The following is an 11,096-nucleotide window of genomic DNA, read 5'->3' as shown; positions in this document are numbered from 1 at the left end:
CCGCAGCCCCCAGGACACAGCACAGCCCCCGCAGCCCCCAGGACACAGCACAGCCCCCGCAGCCCCCGTAGCCCCCACGGCGTGGTCCCCATGGTGCAGCACGGCGTGACAACGTTGGTGTCCCCATTTCCTGGGGGCTGGGGGGTCTCTGCTCCCCCGTGGCCGGGGCAAGGAGAGGGAGCTGGAGCTCCTGGTGCGCCCCTCCTGGTGTGGGGAGAGAGGGTACGTGTCACCCTCGTCAAGGGGACAGGGGGCCCTGCCTGTCCGTGAGCCTGGGGATGTGTCTCTGGGTTTGGGGAGCTGGGGACGGAGTCCCGCCGCGGTTGGGACTGAGGGGTGTCCCCGGCTGGGGCGGTGGCCGTGCGGGTGTCCGTGGTGGCCCAGCCCACGGTGACCCCGCGTGGTGGGACCCTCGCGGCGAGGCGGGCACGGCGGGGTCAGCGGCGCATTCCTGCTCCCGCGGGGCGATCCGGTTACCGGCCGGCCCGGCCCCGGCCCCGGCCCCGCCATTAATCTTCCCGGGTGCCCTTTGGAATTCGCCGCCCGAGGCCCCGGGGGGTGTGGGGGTCCGAGGGGTGCAGGGAGAGTGGGGGGATGGATGAGGATAGGATGGGAATGGGGGTGGATGGGAGCGGGGATGGGATGTGTACAGGAACGGAGCTGGAGATGGGGATGGGATGGGGATGGAACTCCCCAGTTCACCCCTCCAGGAGCACACCCTTGTCATGCCGAGCCCTCTCCTACCCCCGAGCCCCTGCCCCGCAGCTGGTGCCCGGTGCCGCTGGTGGAGCCGCAGGATGATGGCGGCACGTCCCCTCCCTGCCGGGATCACGAGCAATTATCCGGCAGACGGAGACGCGGCGCTGCAATAACCCACCCAATTGATTTAGGGATCAGGGGACCGGGCGGGTGGCAGCCGTGACAGAACGAGCCCCCCCGGCTGGAGGGGGGCTCTGGGACAATCCCCAGGCTGGAGAGGGGCTCTGGGGATACCCTCGGCCTCTGCTCCACTGTGGGATTCCGGCATCTACACTGGCACAGTAGTGGCCGGGGGGGCTCAGCTTGGGGCAGCTGGGAGGCCCGTGTCAGGGTCTGAGCAGGGTTAGGGGGTCGGGACAGGGTCCCAGCTCCCCATCCCACCGGGTGGGCATCACTTCCAGGAGCGGGAATGAGCCAGCCGTACCCTGCCCACGGAGAGGGGGCCGGGAGCCTGGAGTCCTGCTGGTAATGGAGCCGCCGGCCCCGCGGGATCGAGGGCTTCCTGCAAGGAAGGTGGGACAGGGAGGGGAAGACAATAAACCCCAGGAAACGCTGGGAATAGCGGAGGGAACGGCCGCGCCGCCGGCACTGGGCCCGGGCGGAAGACTCAGAGCAAGGGGGGCAGCCGGGAGGGAGTGGGGGGATCCTCCTGAGCCCTGGTACATTGGCACTTCCAATCTTGCCGTGATTTGCCCCAAATCCTGACCCCAGGATTATCTGTGTCTGGGAGTCAGTGGGGACTGGGGGGCTGTGGGAAGGGGCCACCAGTGACGTTCAGCCCAGCAGCACCACGGGGCTCTGGTGGGTCCTTACCCTGCCCCGGCAAGTCCCAGGTGAAGGTGGGCTCGGTGGGAGCCCCTCACCGGGCCATGGCCGCGGGCACGTGGCCGCTGAGCCCCTGTGCCGGGTGATTTATGGCCGGGAAGCGCCACCACAGACGGGCTGGGACAAACCCGCCAGGAAGCGCCGACTTCAAAGGGTGGAACAATGGCGGGATAGCGAGTGCCACTGCACCAGGACCCACACGGGACTGGGACCCCTGCGGCAGCACCAGCACCCACACTGTGGCACCGGGACACACATCATGGCACCGGGACACACATCATGGCACTGACACCCACAACGTGGCACAGACACTGTGGCACCCATGCCATGATACCCACGCTGTGGCACCAGCACCCAAACCATAGTCCCTGTGCCAGCCTGGCAATCACTTCCAGAGCACCCACACCTGCCCTCCGTGCCCACCTGTTCCCCATGTAGGCATCCCATGTTCATTCCATGTCCCATCCCATGTCCCATCCCTTGACACCCCATGAGCCTGCTCTGTGCTCTCCCATCCTGCCAGGATGTGCCGGGGTGGTGGTCCCACAGTGCATGCCCCTGCCCGTGCTGACACGCAGGAAGCCGGGGGGGCTCCAGGGGGCTGCAGCTGCCAGACAAAGGTGGGAAACTCCAGCGGCCAAAATAAACCAGGAGAGGTGAGGGGATGCCCTCGGGCCCCGCTGCCCCATGTGCCCGCACCAAGAGGGGCTGGATGTGCCCGGTGACATCCACCCTGTCACTGCCCAGCGGCTGGGGTCCGGGTGCGTGGGGGCCTGTGGGTGCTGGCAGCAGGGCCAGGCACCATGGCCGGGTGCCACAGCTGCTCCCACTGCCAGCCAGGGCTGCTCCCACTGCCAGCCAGGGCTGCTCCCGGCTCTCCCGGCTGTCCCCCGGGCGGCTGGGGGAGGTGTTGGGGTCCCGGGGGCGGCACTTTCCCAGGCTCCACCACGACCCCTCCGTCCGCAGGAAGGTGCCCCCCCGCCCCCCTTCCCACGCCGCCGGGCATCCCGGTGCCAGCGCCGGTGCCCACATCCGCGGGAAGCGGGCAGGAAGGGGGGGCTGGGGGAGGCCGGCAGGGGTCAGGAGGGAACAGCGTGGTGGGGGCCGGGCGGGTCGAGGGGGCCCAGCGTGGGCCCGTCAGAACCCCCCGGCGTCATTTAGAGCCGCTCAGGCGGTGACAGGAATTAAATTGCGTTTGGATTTTCTCATCAGCCTCATCCCGGCGCCTCGTTACGGGAACGTCCTCGCGCCGGCTCATTCCCGCCGTGACAGCCAGGAGCAGCGTGCTTGTGCCACGCACCGCTGGGCATGGGGTGGGATGGATGGAGTGGGGATGGGACCGGGACCGGGACCGGGGATGGGGATGGGACGGGATGGGCACCACGGGGAAGGCTGTGTGCCAGCACAGACCCGGTGGGTACCTTGGGGTAGGCAGTAGGGCAGGAGGTTGGGGTGTGGGGCAGTACCGTGTAACATGTCCCTGTGGTGTTCACCCAGCCCATCCCACCATCCCGGTGCCCCCCAGGACCCCGGGCTTTGCCCCTCAGCCGGCAATGGGGTGTGAAGGTGCCGGCTGCTCATCTGTCTCTGCCGGGGCCGTTTGGAGCTGGTGCCACTGGAGTGTGGTGGCGACAGTGCAGCTGGGGGGGTTCAGCAGCCTGGGGTCCAGTCCCCATGCCCATCCCCAGGACAGGGCAGGGGCTGGGGGTGAGTGGAACTCCCAGAGAGAGTGCCCATGGGGCAGGGTTATGTGGGGCTTTAGGGGGGACCAGGGACAGTCCCCGGTGAGGGGCAGGGGTGGGCATTTTGGGGCAGGAGGGGGCAGCACTTGGGGATGTTGGCATAGGAGGGAGGGCTGATGCTGTGTCCCCCCTGGGCTGTGTTGTGCCCCCATTGTGCCCCACCTTGGCACTCTGCAGTGGCCCTGGGGCACAACAGCTGCAGGGCTGTGGGGGGCCAGGGGGCTTAGAGGTTCCTCTGAGGGGTCCCTCCTGCTGAGTCCCCCCAGTACTGCACCTCTAGCCCCCTCGGCATGGCCAGAGCATCCCTGTGGCACCATCCCCCTATCCAGATACTGGGACCCTCCAGCCTGGGACCATCCCCAGTGGGAGCCCTGGGGGTCCCATATGGCCGAGGAGCTCCTGGGGGTCCTGTCACCTGGTCATGGGGGTCCATGCCATGCCCGGGTCCTGCCAGGCAGAGCTGAGGACCCCCCACTGCCCCCCCAGGTTAAGGACAGGGCGACAGGGGGCTCAGGTTTCCCTCCCTGCCGGGCTGGAGCCGGGGGCCATTAGCCCCCTTGGAGCATGACGGGGCAGGGGCACATCAAAGGGCCTTTGGCCTGACTGCAGCTCGGGGGTGCAGGACCCCCTCCCAGCACCTGCCCCTGCCCCGCTGGACCCCCAGCTCTCATCTCCCCCACTCTCTAGGGCAGCCCCCATAGGCGCTGGGGCCAGGCTGCAGGCGGGGGCTCATTTACCAACGTCAGCCCCGCAGTTGGTTTGAATTAGGCTCCTCCAGGGCCGGCGCTGATAAGGGAGGGGGTGCAGGGCTGGGGGGGCGTGGGGGGCTCCGGGGGGCTTCCTGCTCTGCCGTCTGTAACTGGCTGCCAGAGCCACTGCTGACAGACACGAGGACAGCCCCCGCCTCACCACCCCCGGCATCCGTCTGTCCGTCCATCCATCCCTCCATTCACCATCCCCGCGTCCACCCACCCGTCCACTCCCCCACAGCCAGCCTTGGTTCAGACCCCCACCCCGCACCCCCATCCTGCACCCCTCCTCCTCCAGCCTCGGTTGCAAACCTAGTCTTGCACCCCGATCCCTATGGTTCTATTTAGGACCCCCATCCTACTCCTCCACCCCTTCAGCCCTGTTTGGGACACCCGTCCAGTATCCCAAGCCCTCCACCCCCACTGAGACCCCCGTTCTGCTCCCCTGCCCCTCCTACCTCATTTGGGACCTCCATTCCGCACCCCCATCCCCCCCTCCCCGGCTGGGACCCCAGTTCTGCTCCCCCGCCCCTCCAGCCTCATCGGGGACCCCCGTCCTTGCGGGGGCTTTGGGGGGGTGCCCGGCCGCCCCCGCCCGCTGAGCGATGGCCGACAGCTGGGCCGGGCCGGGCCGTAACCGGATCCCCCGGCGGGGCGGGGCGGGGGTCCCGGGCGAGCATCCCGGCTCGGGGCCGGGGGTGAGGGACGGGCCACGGCGCGTCCCCCGGGGGTGGGCACAGGCACCCGATGCCACGTGCACCGAGGCCGGGGGGTCCCACCCAGGACGGGATGCCCGGCTCGGGGGGGCGAGGGCGGGGAGTGACCCCCGACAGCCGCCCGGCACGGGCCGGTACTGTCACCGCCGCGCCGGGGGGAAGGAGCGGGGGCCGCCCCCCCGAGCCCCGAGCCCTGTGCCGCGGCCAGGGCCACTCCAGATCTGCGCTCCCGGGACCACCGGGAGCACCGGGACCACCGGGATCCGGCAGCCGTTCCTCCCGCAGCACCGGGCCTCGTAACCGTGGGTCCCATCCCCGGGACCCCCACACCCGCAGCTGTGCCCGTGGCTGCAGATCCAGATGGCGGAATATTGTCCCGGGGTAATTAGGGCCGTGTGGGGCGGGGGGGCCGCGAGACACCCTGGCAATCAAAGGGCCGATGACTTTGTAATGGCTCATTATGTAGGATGGGGGGCCCGCGGGGGCCAGACACGCACCAGGCAGCCGTGACAGGGATCGATCTGCTCGGGGGTGAGGGGCTGTGAGACCCCCCCTGCACGGCAGAGGAATGGGGAGGGAGGGGGCTGCAACCCTTCATCCCCCATCACAGCCCCACTGCCCACGGTGCACCCCCAGCCCCCTCATACTGCAGCCCATGGCTCAGCACCCCCTCAGCTGCAGCCCACCTGGGGGGCACTGCCTCCCGTATGCAGCCCCCCCTGCTCCTGGAGGTGCTGGTACTGAGGGGGCTTCCCAGAGGCCCCTGTAGCAGACCCCCCAGAGGCCCCCACCCCAGACCCAGCCCAGCCCCTCCAGACAGATCAGGGACCCGGAGGGGTTTTTCCACAATTTTATTCCAAAAATAAACTCGAAGGGTGGTATAAGTTATGGGGGTGGGAGCAGGGCTGCACTGGGGGAGGCAGCACCCAACCCCTGCCCCTACCTCCTCTTGTCCTTGATGCTGTAGTGCAGCAGGAGGGGCGCAGGCTGCGGGGATGGGGGGGTCAGGGCTGGGGGACCCCAGGCAGGGACCTCCAACCCCGGCCCAGGGACGCCAAACCCCAGCCCAGGTTCCGCACCCTGGGACAGGGACCCCAAACTCCAGCCCAGGACACCAAACCCCAACCCAGGGACCCGCCCCGGGGCAGGGATCCCAAACTCCAGTCCAGGATCCCCCTGGGGCAGTGACCCCCAAATCCCAGCCCAGGACTCCAAACCCCAGCCCAGGACCCCCTGCCTGGGGCAGGGCCCTCCCCCCCCCAAACATGGCCAAGCCCTTCAGGGACCCCCCATCCCCTGACACGTGCAGGGGCCAAGGACCCCCTGGGTCACCACTGTGGCCACTGACATCAGTCATCCTCAATCCCCTCGTCCAGCACTGCCCTGAGCCCCCCAGGAGGGTCACCCAGCCCCCCTCCGAACTGGGGGCTGCCGTCCCCCCAAAGCCCACCTTGCCGAACCAGCGCGAGAGCCAGAGCTGCTTCATCGTCATGTGGTCGGGGAGGGGCTCGTTGTCAAACAGGATCTGCACCTGCACAGGGGGCTGTGTCAGGGGGGCCGGGTCCCCCCGGGGCCAGGAGCACCCCGAGTCTGACCCCTCACTCACGTGCTGCAGGGGCAGCCCCAGCCGGTGGCACAGGACCCTCCGCAGGTGCCGGATCTGCGCCCGCACCGAGCACCTCACGTACTTCTGCTGCAAGGGACAGAGCAGGGCAGCGGGCTGTGGGGACCCCACACACACCCTGGGACCCAGGCAAGCCCTGGGGCAAGGGCTGGGGGTCAGGGGTAGGGGCTGTGGGGACCCCCACTCACCTGCAGCACGGCCTTGCTCTTGTCCTTGCTGGAGCTGCGAGGGGAAGGGAAGGGGACACGTGTCCAGTCTCAGGGCTGGGGGCCTGGGGTGCTGCTGTGCCCAGTGCCCCCTGTCCACCCTGCCAAGAGGCTGCAGCCCCCCTGGACTCACCTCAGCTTCTCAAGGCAGAGAGAGACGTGCTCGTCGTAGCGGAAATAGTGGGCACGTGAGTGGTCAAAGGTGCTGTAGGGGAGCCCCATGGGGTCACCCCCCACCGTGTCTGGGGACACGGGGGGCACAGTCAGCCCCCTGTGGCCCCAGCACCTTGGCTGGCTGCCCTCTGTGCCCCCCTGGGCCCCCCCCGTACCCCCCTGGCCCACCGTCACCGCTGGGCTGTGTCACCCGGTCGAGGCCACGGGACTGGTAGAATTCCCGGATCCGTTTCTCCTCACCTGGGGGTGAGAGGTGGCTCAGGGACACCTCTGGGGCCTGTGTGCCCCTGAGGGGGGTCCCTGGGTGCCCTCAGCCCTCCCACTGCTCTCACTGCACCAAGCCCCCACCAGAGGCTGGGGACCTTGTCCCCATTCCCATCCCCATCCCCATCCCTGTCCCCAACCCCGTCTCCATCCAGTACCCTGTCCCCACCTCATCCCCATCCCTGTCCCCTCACAGACGTGTCCCCGATCCTGCCATCCCTCACACCTGTTCCCATGTTCCCTCTCCACTATGGGGTACCAGTGCCCACACCACGTGTCTCCTGTGCCTCCCATCCTTCCTTCCCATGCCCCCCATCCCTCCCCACTGCACCCTCAACTCTCCCTCTCACATCCCCCATCCCTCCCTCCCTCCCTCTGTGTCCCCCAGTCCCACAGCCCCCCCTGCCCTGGCACTTATCCCTCATCCCCACAGGATCCCTCTTGCCCCCCCGTACTGTGCTGCAGGCTGTGCCCCCTGTGCCCCCTGTGCCCCCCTGCCCCCCCGTACTGTGCTGCAGGCTGTGCCCCCTGTGCCCCCCTGCCCCCCGTACTGTGCTGCAGGCCGGGCACCAGCTTGTAGACGATGTCCTGCATGACCCGGTCCAGTTTGAGGTTGAGCAGCGGCTGCGTCTCGTGGATCTTGGTGTTGCACATGGGGCAGTACTTGCTGGTCTGCAGGTACTTCACGATGCAGCTCTTGCAGACTGGGGACAGGGACAGGTTGGGGTGGGGCCGGGACTGCACCCCCACGGCAGCCACAGGCGTGCAGCCCCCCCACGCCCCCCGGGGACAGGTGAGGGCACTCACAGGTGTGCAGGCACTCGGTGATGGTGGTGGCGTCGATGAAGTACCCAGCACACAGGAAACACACGATGTGCTCGTTCAGCTCCTTCATCTTCACCTTCACCTCCTCCTGCAGGGACACATCACCCGTCACCCAGAGCCCCCTGAGACCCTTTCACCTGGAAATCCCCCGGCTCACAGAGACTCTCCTGCCGTTCCTTACTGTGTCAGGAAACAGGATTTTGAGAGGCAGGCCACTCTGTCTTCCCTAGTTATGACAGAATATAGGATTTTGGGGGGCTGCCCCCTCGTCTTCCCTTACTATGCCATAAAACAGGACTTTGGGGGGGGCTGGCCCTACACGTTCCCTTATTACTCCAGAAAACAAGATTTTGGGAGGCTGGTTCCCCGTCTTCCCTTATTTTGCCCTAAAACAGGACTTTGTGGACCTGGGGGGCCGCGGGTCCCCCCAGCCCAGTGCCCGCCCCTGCCCCTTGGCCACGCCCCTCTCTCCAGGCCCCGCCCCCTCTCCCGCCCCTCGGTCTCACAGCGCCCCCCAGCGGCGGCGGCGCGGCACCTCCCGCCCTCGCCCTCGCCGGCCCCGGCGTTGCCGCCGCCGCCTCCTCCCGGTGCCTCCCGCCCTCCCGATGCGGCCGCTCGCCTCGTTCCGCAGCGGGTCCATCTTGTAGACGGCCTGGAGCTGGTTCCGCAGCCGCATGGCGATGGCCATCGGGCCCCCCTGAGGAGGCGACGCCATCTTAGAGCCGCCTCCGCCTGTGGCCCCGCGCACTTCCGGGTTCGGGGCGGGGCCGCGGCGAGCGACGGGACTACAACTCCCGGCGCGCTCCGCGCGTCGCGTAGAGTGGCGGGTAGTGTGGGCTCGCCCCGGTAGTGACCCCTAACCACGGTCCGCGGAGAGACCCCCGGGATCCCGGGACCACTCAGACTTGTCCGTGACGGGGGGACCCGCCGGGAGACGCCGCCGCCGGACCCGCCGTGCCCTGGGGGAGGGTGTTCTTAGTAGCGATGGCCAATAGCGAGGGGGCGCTCTCTTGACAGGCAGCAGCCGCCGCCAATCAGAGAGGGCGCTGCGTGCGCGTGGTGCCGGCAGGGGGCAGCAGAGCGCCGCGGGGAGCGGGATGGGGACAGCGGGGGGACACGGGGCGGAGCGGGGCGGGAGCAGCACTGGGCTGCGGGGTCCAGGGGCGCAGGCTGGGGTGCCGGGGTGCTGGCACTGGCAGTTTGGGATGCCGGGTGCTGGCAGAGTTGGAGTACTCTGGTGCTGGCAGCTCGGAGTGCCGGGGTTCAGGCAGGGTTGGGGATGGCACTGGCTGTTCGGGGTGCTGGGGTGTTGCTGGGGTATCGAGGTGCTGGCGCGCTGGGGTGTCGGGGTGCCTAGGTGCTGACGTTTGGGGTGGCAGGTGTTGGGTGCTGACGGGGTTGTGGATGACGCTGTCCGACCCGGGGTGCCGGTGCGCTGGACCCTCCGGCGCAGTCGGAGCCGTGCTAACAGGGGGTTGGCTCAGGGGAAGCAGCGGCCGCGCTAATGCGGAGCCGAGCTGAGGCGAAAGCGCCGCCACGGTCCCTCACGGCCCCTCAGTGCCCCCCACAGCTCCCCACGGCTCCTCACGGACTGGGCACCCTCCCGGGACCAAAGCCCGAGCGGCGGGGAGGAGGCTGCTGCTTACCATGGAGTGGGAACGGGCAGGGGGCCACGGCGGGACCCCCAGGCTCGGGCTGGCACCCATCACCCCGGCACAGAGCTCCTGGCACGGAGCCGCACTGCCAGCCCTGCTCCGACACCGTCACCAGCTCTGCGCGGGCTGCCACGGCCAGGGATAGCGCGGGTCCGGGGGCTCCTGCTCCCGGCCCTGGCCCCGATCCCGGTCTCGGTCGCAGTCCAGATCCCGGTCCCGGTCAGAGCACGTGCTGCCATCACCTCAGCTCGCCCAGTGTGCCCAGTCCAGTTCCACCGGCCGAACTGGCTCGGCCCCCTCCGACTGATCGGAGCGGCTCAGCCTTGGCCCCGTGCGGCACCGGCCGAGCCCCGGTGTCCCCCCGGTGCCAGCCCCCCGTCCCGGGCCGCGCACCGTGTGTGGCCGGGCCCCGGCACCCCACCGGCAGCAGCACGAGCCCCTCCCGGTGCCGGGGCGCCGGCGGGCAGAGGCGCAGGACCAGCCCCCGCCCCGGGCGGACCGCGGCCTCCGCCGCCCGCCCACCCCGTGCCCGCCCCTCCGGGGAGGCGAGAGTGCGGCGGGGGCCGGTGACCCCCGCCTGGGGATGGTCCGGCCCCATCTGTACCTGCCAGGAGCCATCCGGGGAGGGGCGGTGGGCTGCGGGGGTCACAGCGGGGCCAGCGCGGTCCCGCGCCGGGGCAGCATCGTTCTCTGCCGCTGCCGTGATGAGCACTGGCACAGCACTGGGCACCGGCACGGCACCGGGCACCGGCACGGCACCGGGCAATGGCACCGGCACCGGGCAATGGCACGGCACGGGGAGCCCCCGCCAGGCAAGGAGTGGGCTCCGTGAGTGGCTCTGCAGGGGCCCCACGGGGCTGGGGGCGCAGTGCCCGCCCCGGACCGGGGTCCCGGCAGCGGGTGCTCCCGGAGCCGCCCCCGCCAGCCGGGCACGCGCAGGGCCGCGGATCCATCTCCCCGTTAATAATTGATGGCGGGAGCCGCCGGGGCCGCGTGGGGCTGTGGGGCTGAGGCTTTTAGCTTAGTCCTACTCAGATATTCAGCTCCATTTCCGCGGCAGGGCCGGGGCGGCTCCTTCTGGGAAGTGCTGCCGGGGGCTTTCCTGGCCAGACCCCTCGCTGGGGCTGAGCGAGGCTGGGCCGAGGCCGGACGTGTTCGTGACCGCAGTGGGAGCAGGGCTGGGGCTGGGCTGAGGCCAGACTCACTCATCACCACAGTGGTGCGGGCCAGCAGTGTTAGGCCACCCTGGTCGGTCCCACTGTACCGCGGCTGGAGCTGAGATCCCGTCCTGGCGTCCCCATGGCTGGAGCCACTGTCCCAGCCCCACACTGGCCCCACATGCTGGGTCATGGCCCCATGGGCACTCTGAGGATGGTGTAACCATGGCAAGGCAGGCAGGGGGCTGTGACAGGGTGGGCATGGGTCCACCAGGGTGGTCAGGGATTCCTGTAAGGTGGGCAGGGATTCCTCAGGGAAGGCGGGGGAACCTCAGGGCAGGTGGGATGGGCAAGGGTCCCCAGCAGTGCTGGTAGGGAGTGGGCAGAGGACCCTATCAAG

The 11,096-nt window shown here is 69.3% G+C and overlaps 1 protein-coding gene across 2 annotated transcripts; it reads right to left on the bottom strand.

Annotated features, from left to right (window-relative positions):
- Positions 1 to 5,627: 5,627 nt before the first annotated feature.
- PCGF1 (polycomb group ring finger 1) lies at positions 5,628 to 8,621 on the bottom strand. Of its 2 annotated transcripts, none has more exons than XM_017839071.1 (9): positions 8,504 to 8,621; positions 7,867 to 7,972; positions 7,611 to 7,763; positions 6,964 to 7,035; positions 6,755 to 6,863; positions 6,604 to 6,637; positions 6,398 to 6,484; positions 6,242 to 6,322; positions 5,628 to 5,778 (listed from the first exon to the last, which is right to left on the bottom strand). In XM_017839071.1, the coding sequence occupies exons 1-9, from the start codon at positions 8,597 to 8,599 to the stop codon at positions 5,731 to 5,733; spliced, it is 786 nt and encodes a 261-aa protein (XP_017694560.1). In that variant the 5' UTR covers positions 8,600 to 8,621; the 3' UTR covers positions 5,628 to 5,730. The 2 variants fall into 2 exon arrangements, with proteins under 2 accessions (XP_017694560.1, XP_017694561.1); XM_017839072.1 differs by having other exon boundaries at positions 5,641 to 5,778; positions 6,398 to 6,481.
- Between the last annotated feature and the right edge of the window lie 2,475 nt (positions 8,622 to 11,096).

This window comes from Lepidothrix coronata, unplaced genomic scaffold, assembly GCF_001604755.1.
Source record: "Lepidothrix coronata isolate B3197 unplaced genomic scaffold, Lepidothrix_coronata-1.0 Scaffold372, whole genome shotgun sequence".
In the NCBI taxonomy this organism is placed as follows: domain Eukaryota; kingdom Metazoa; phylum Chordata; class Aves; order Passeriformes; family Pipridae; genus Lepidothrix; species Lepidothrix coronata.
Note: the sequence above shows the minus strand (reverse complement) of the source record. Positions and strands in the feature narration are given on the sequence as shown.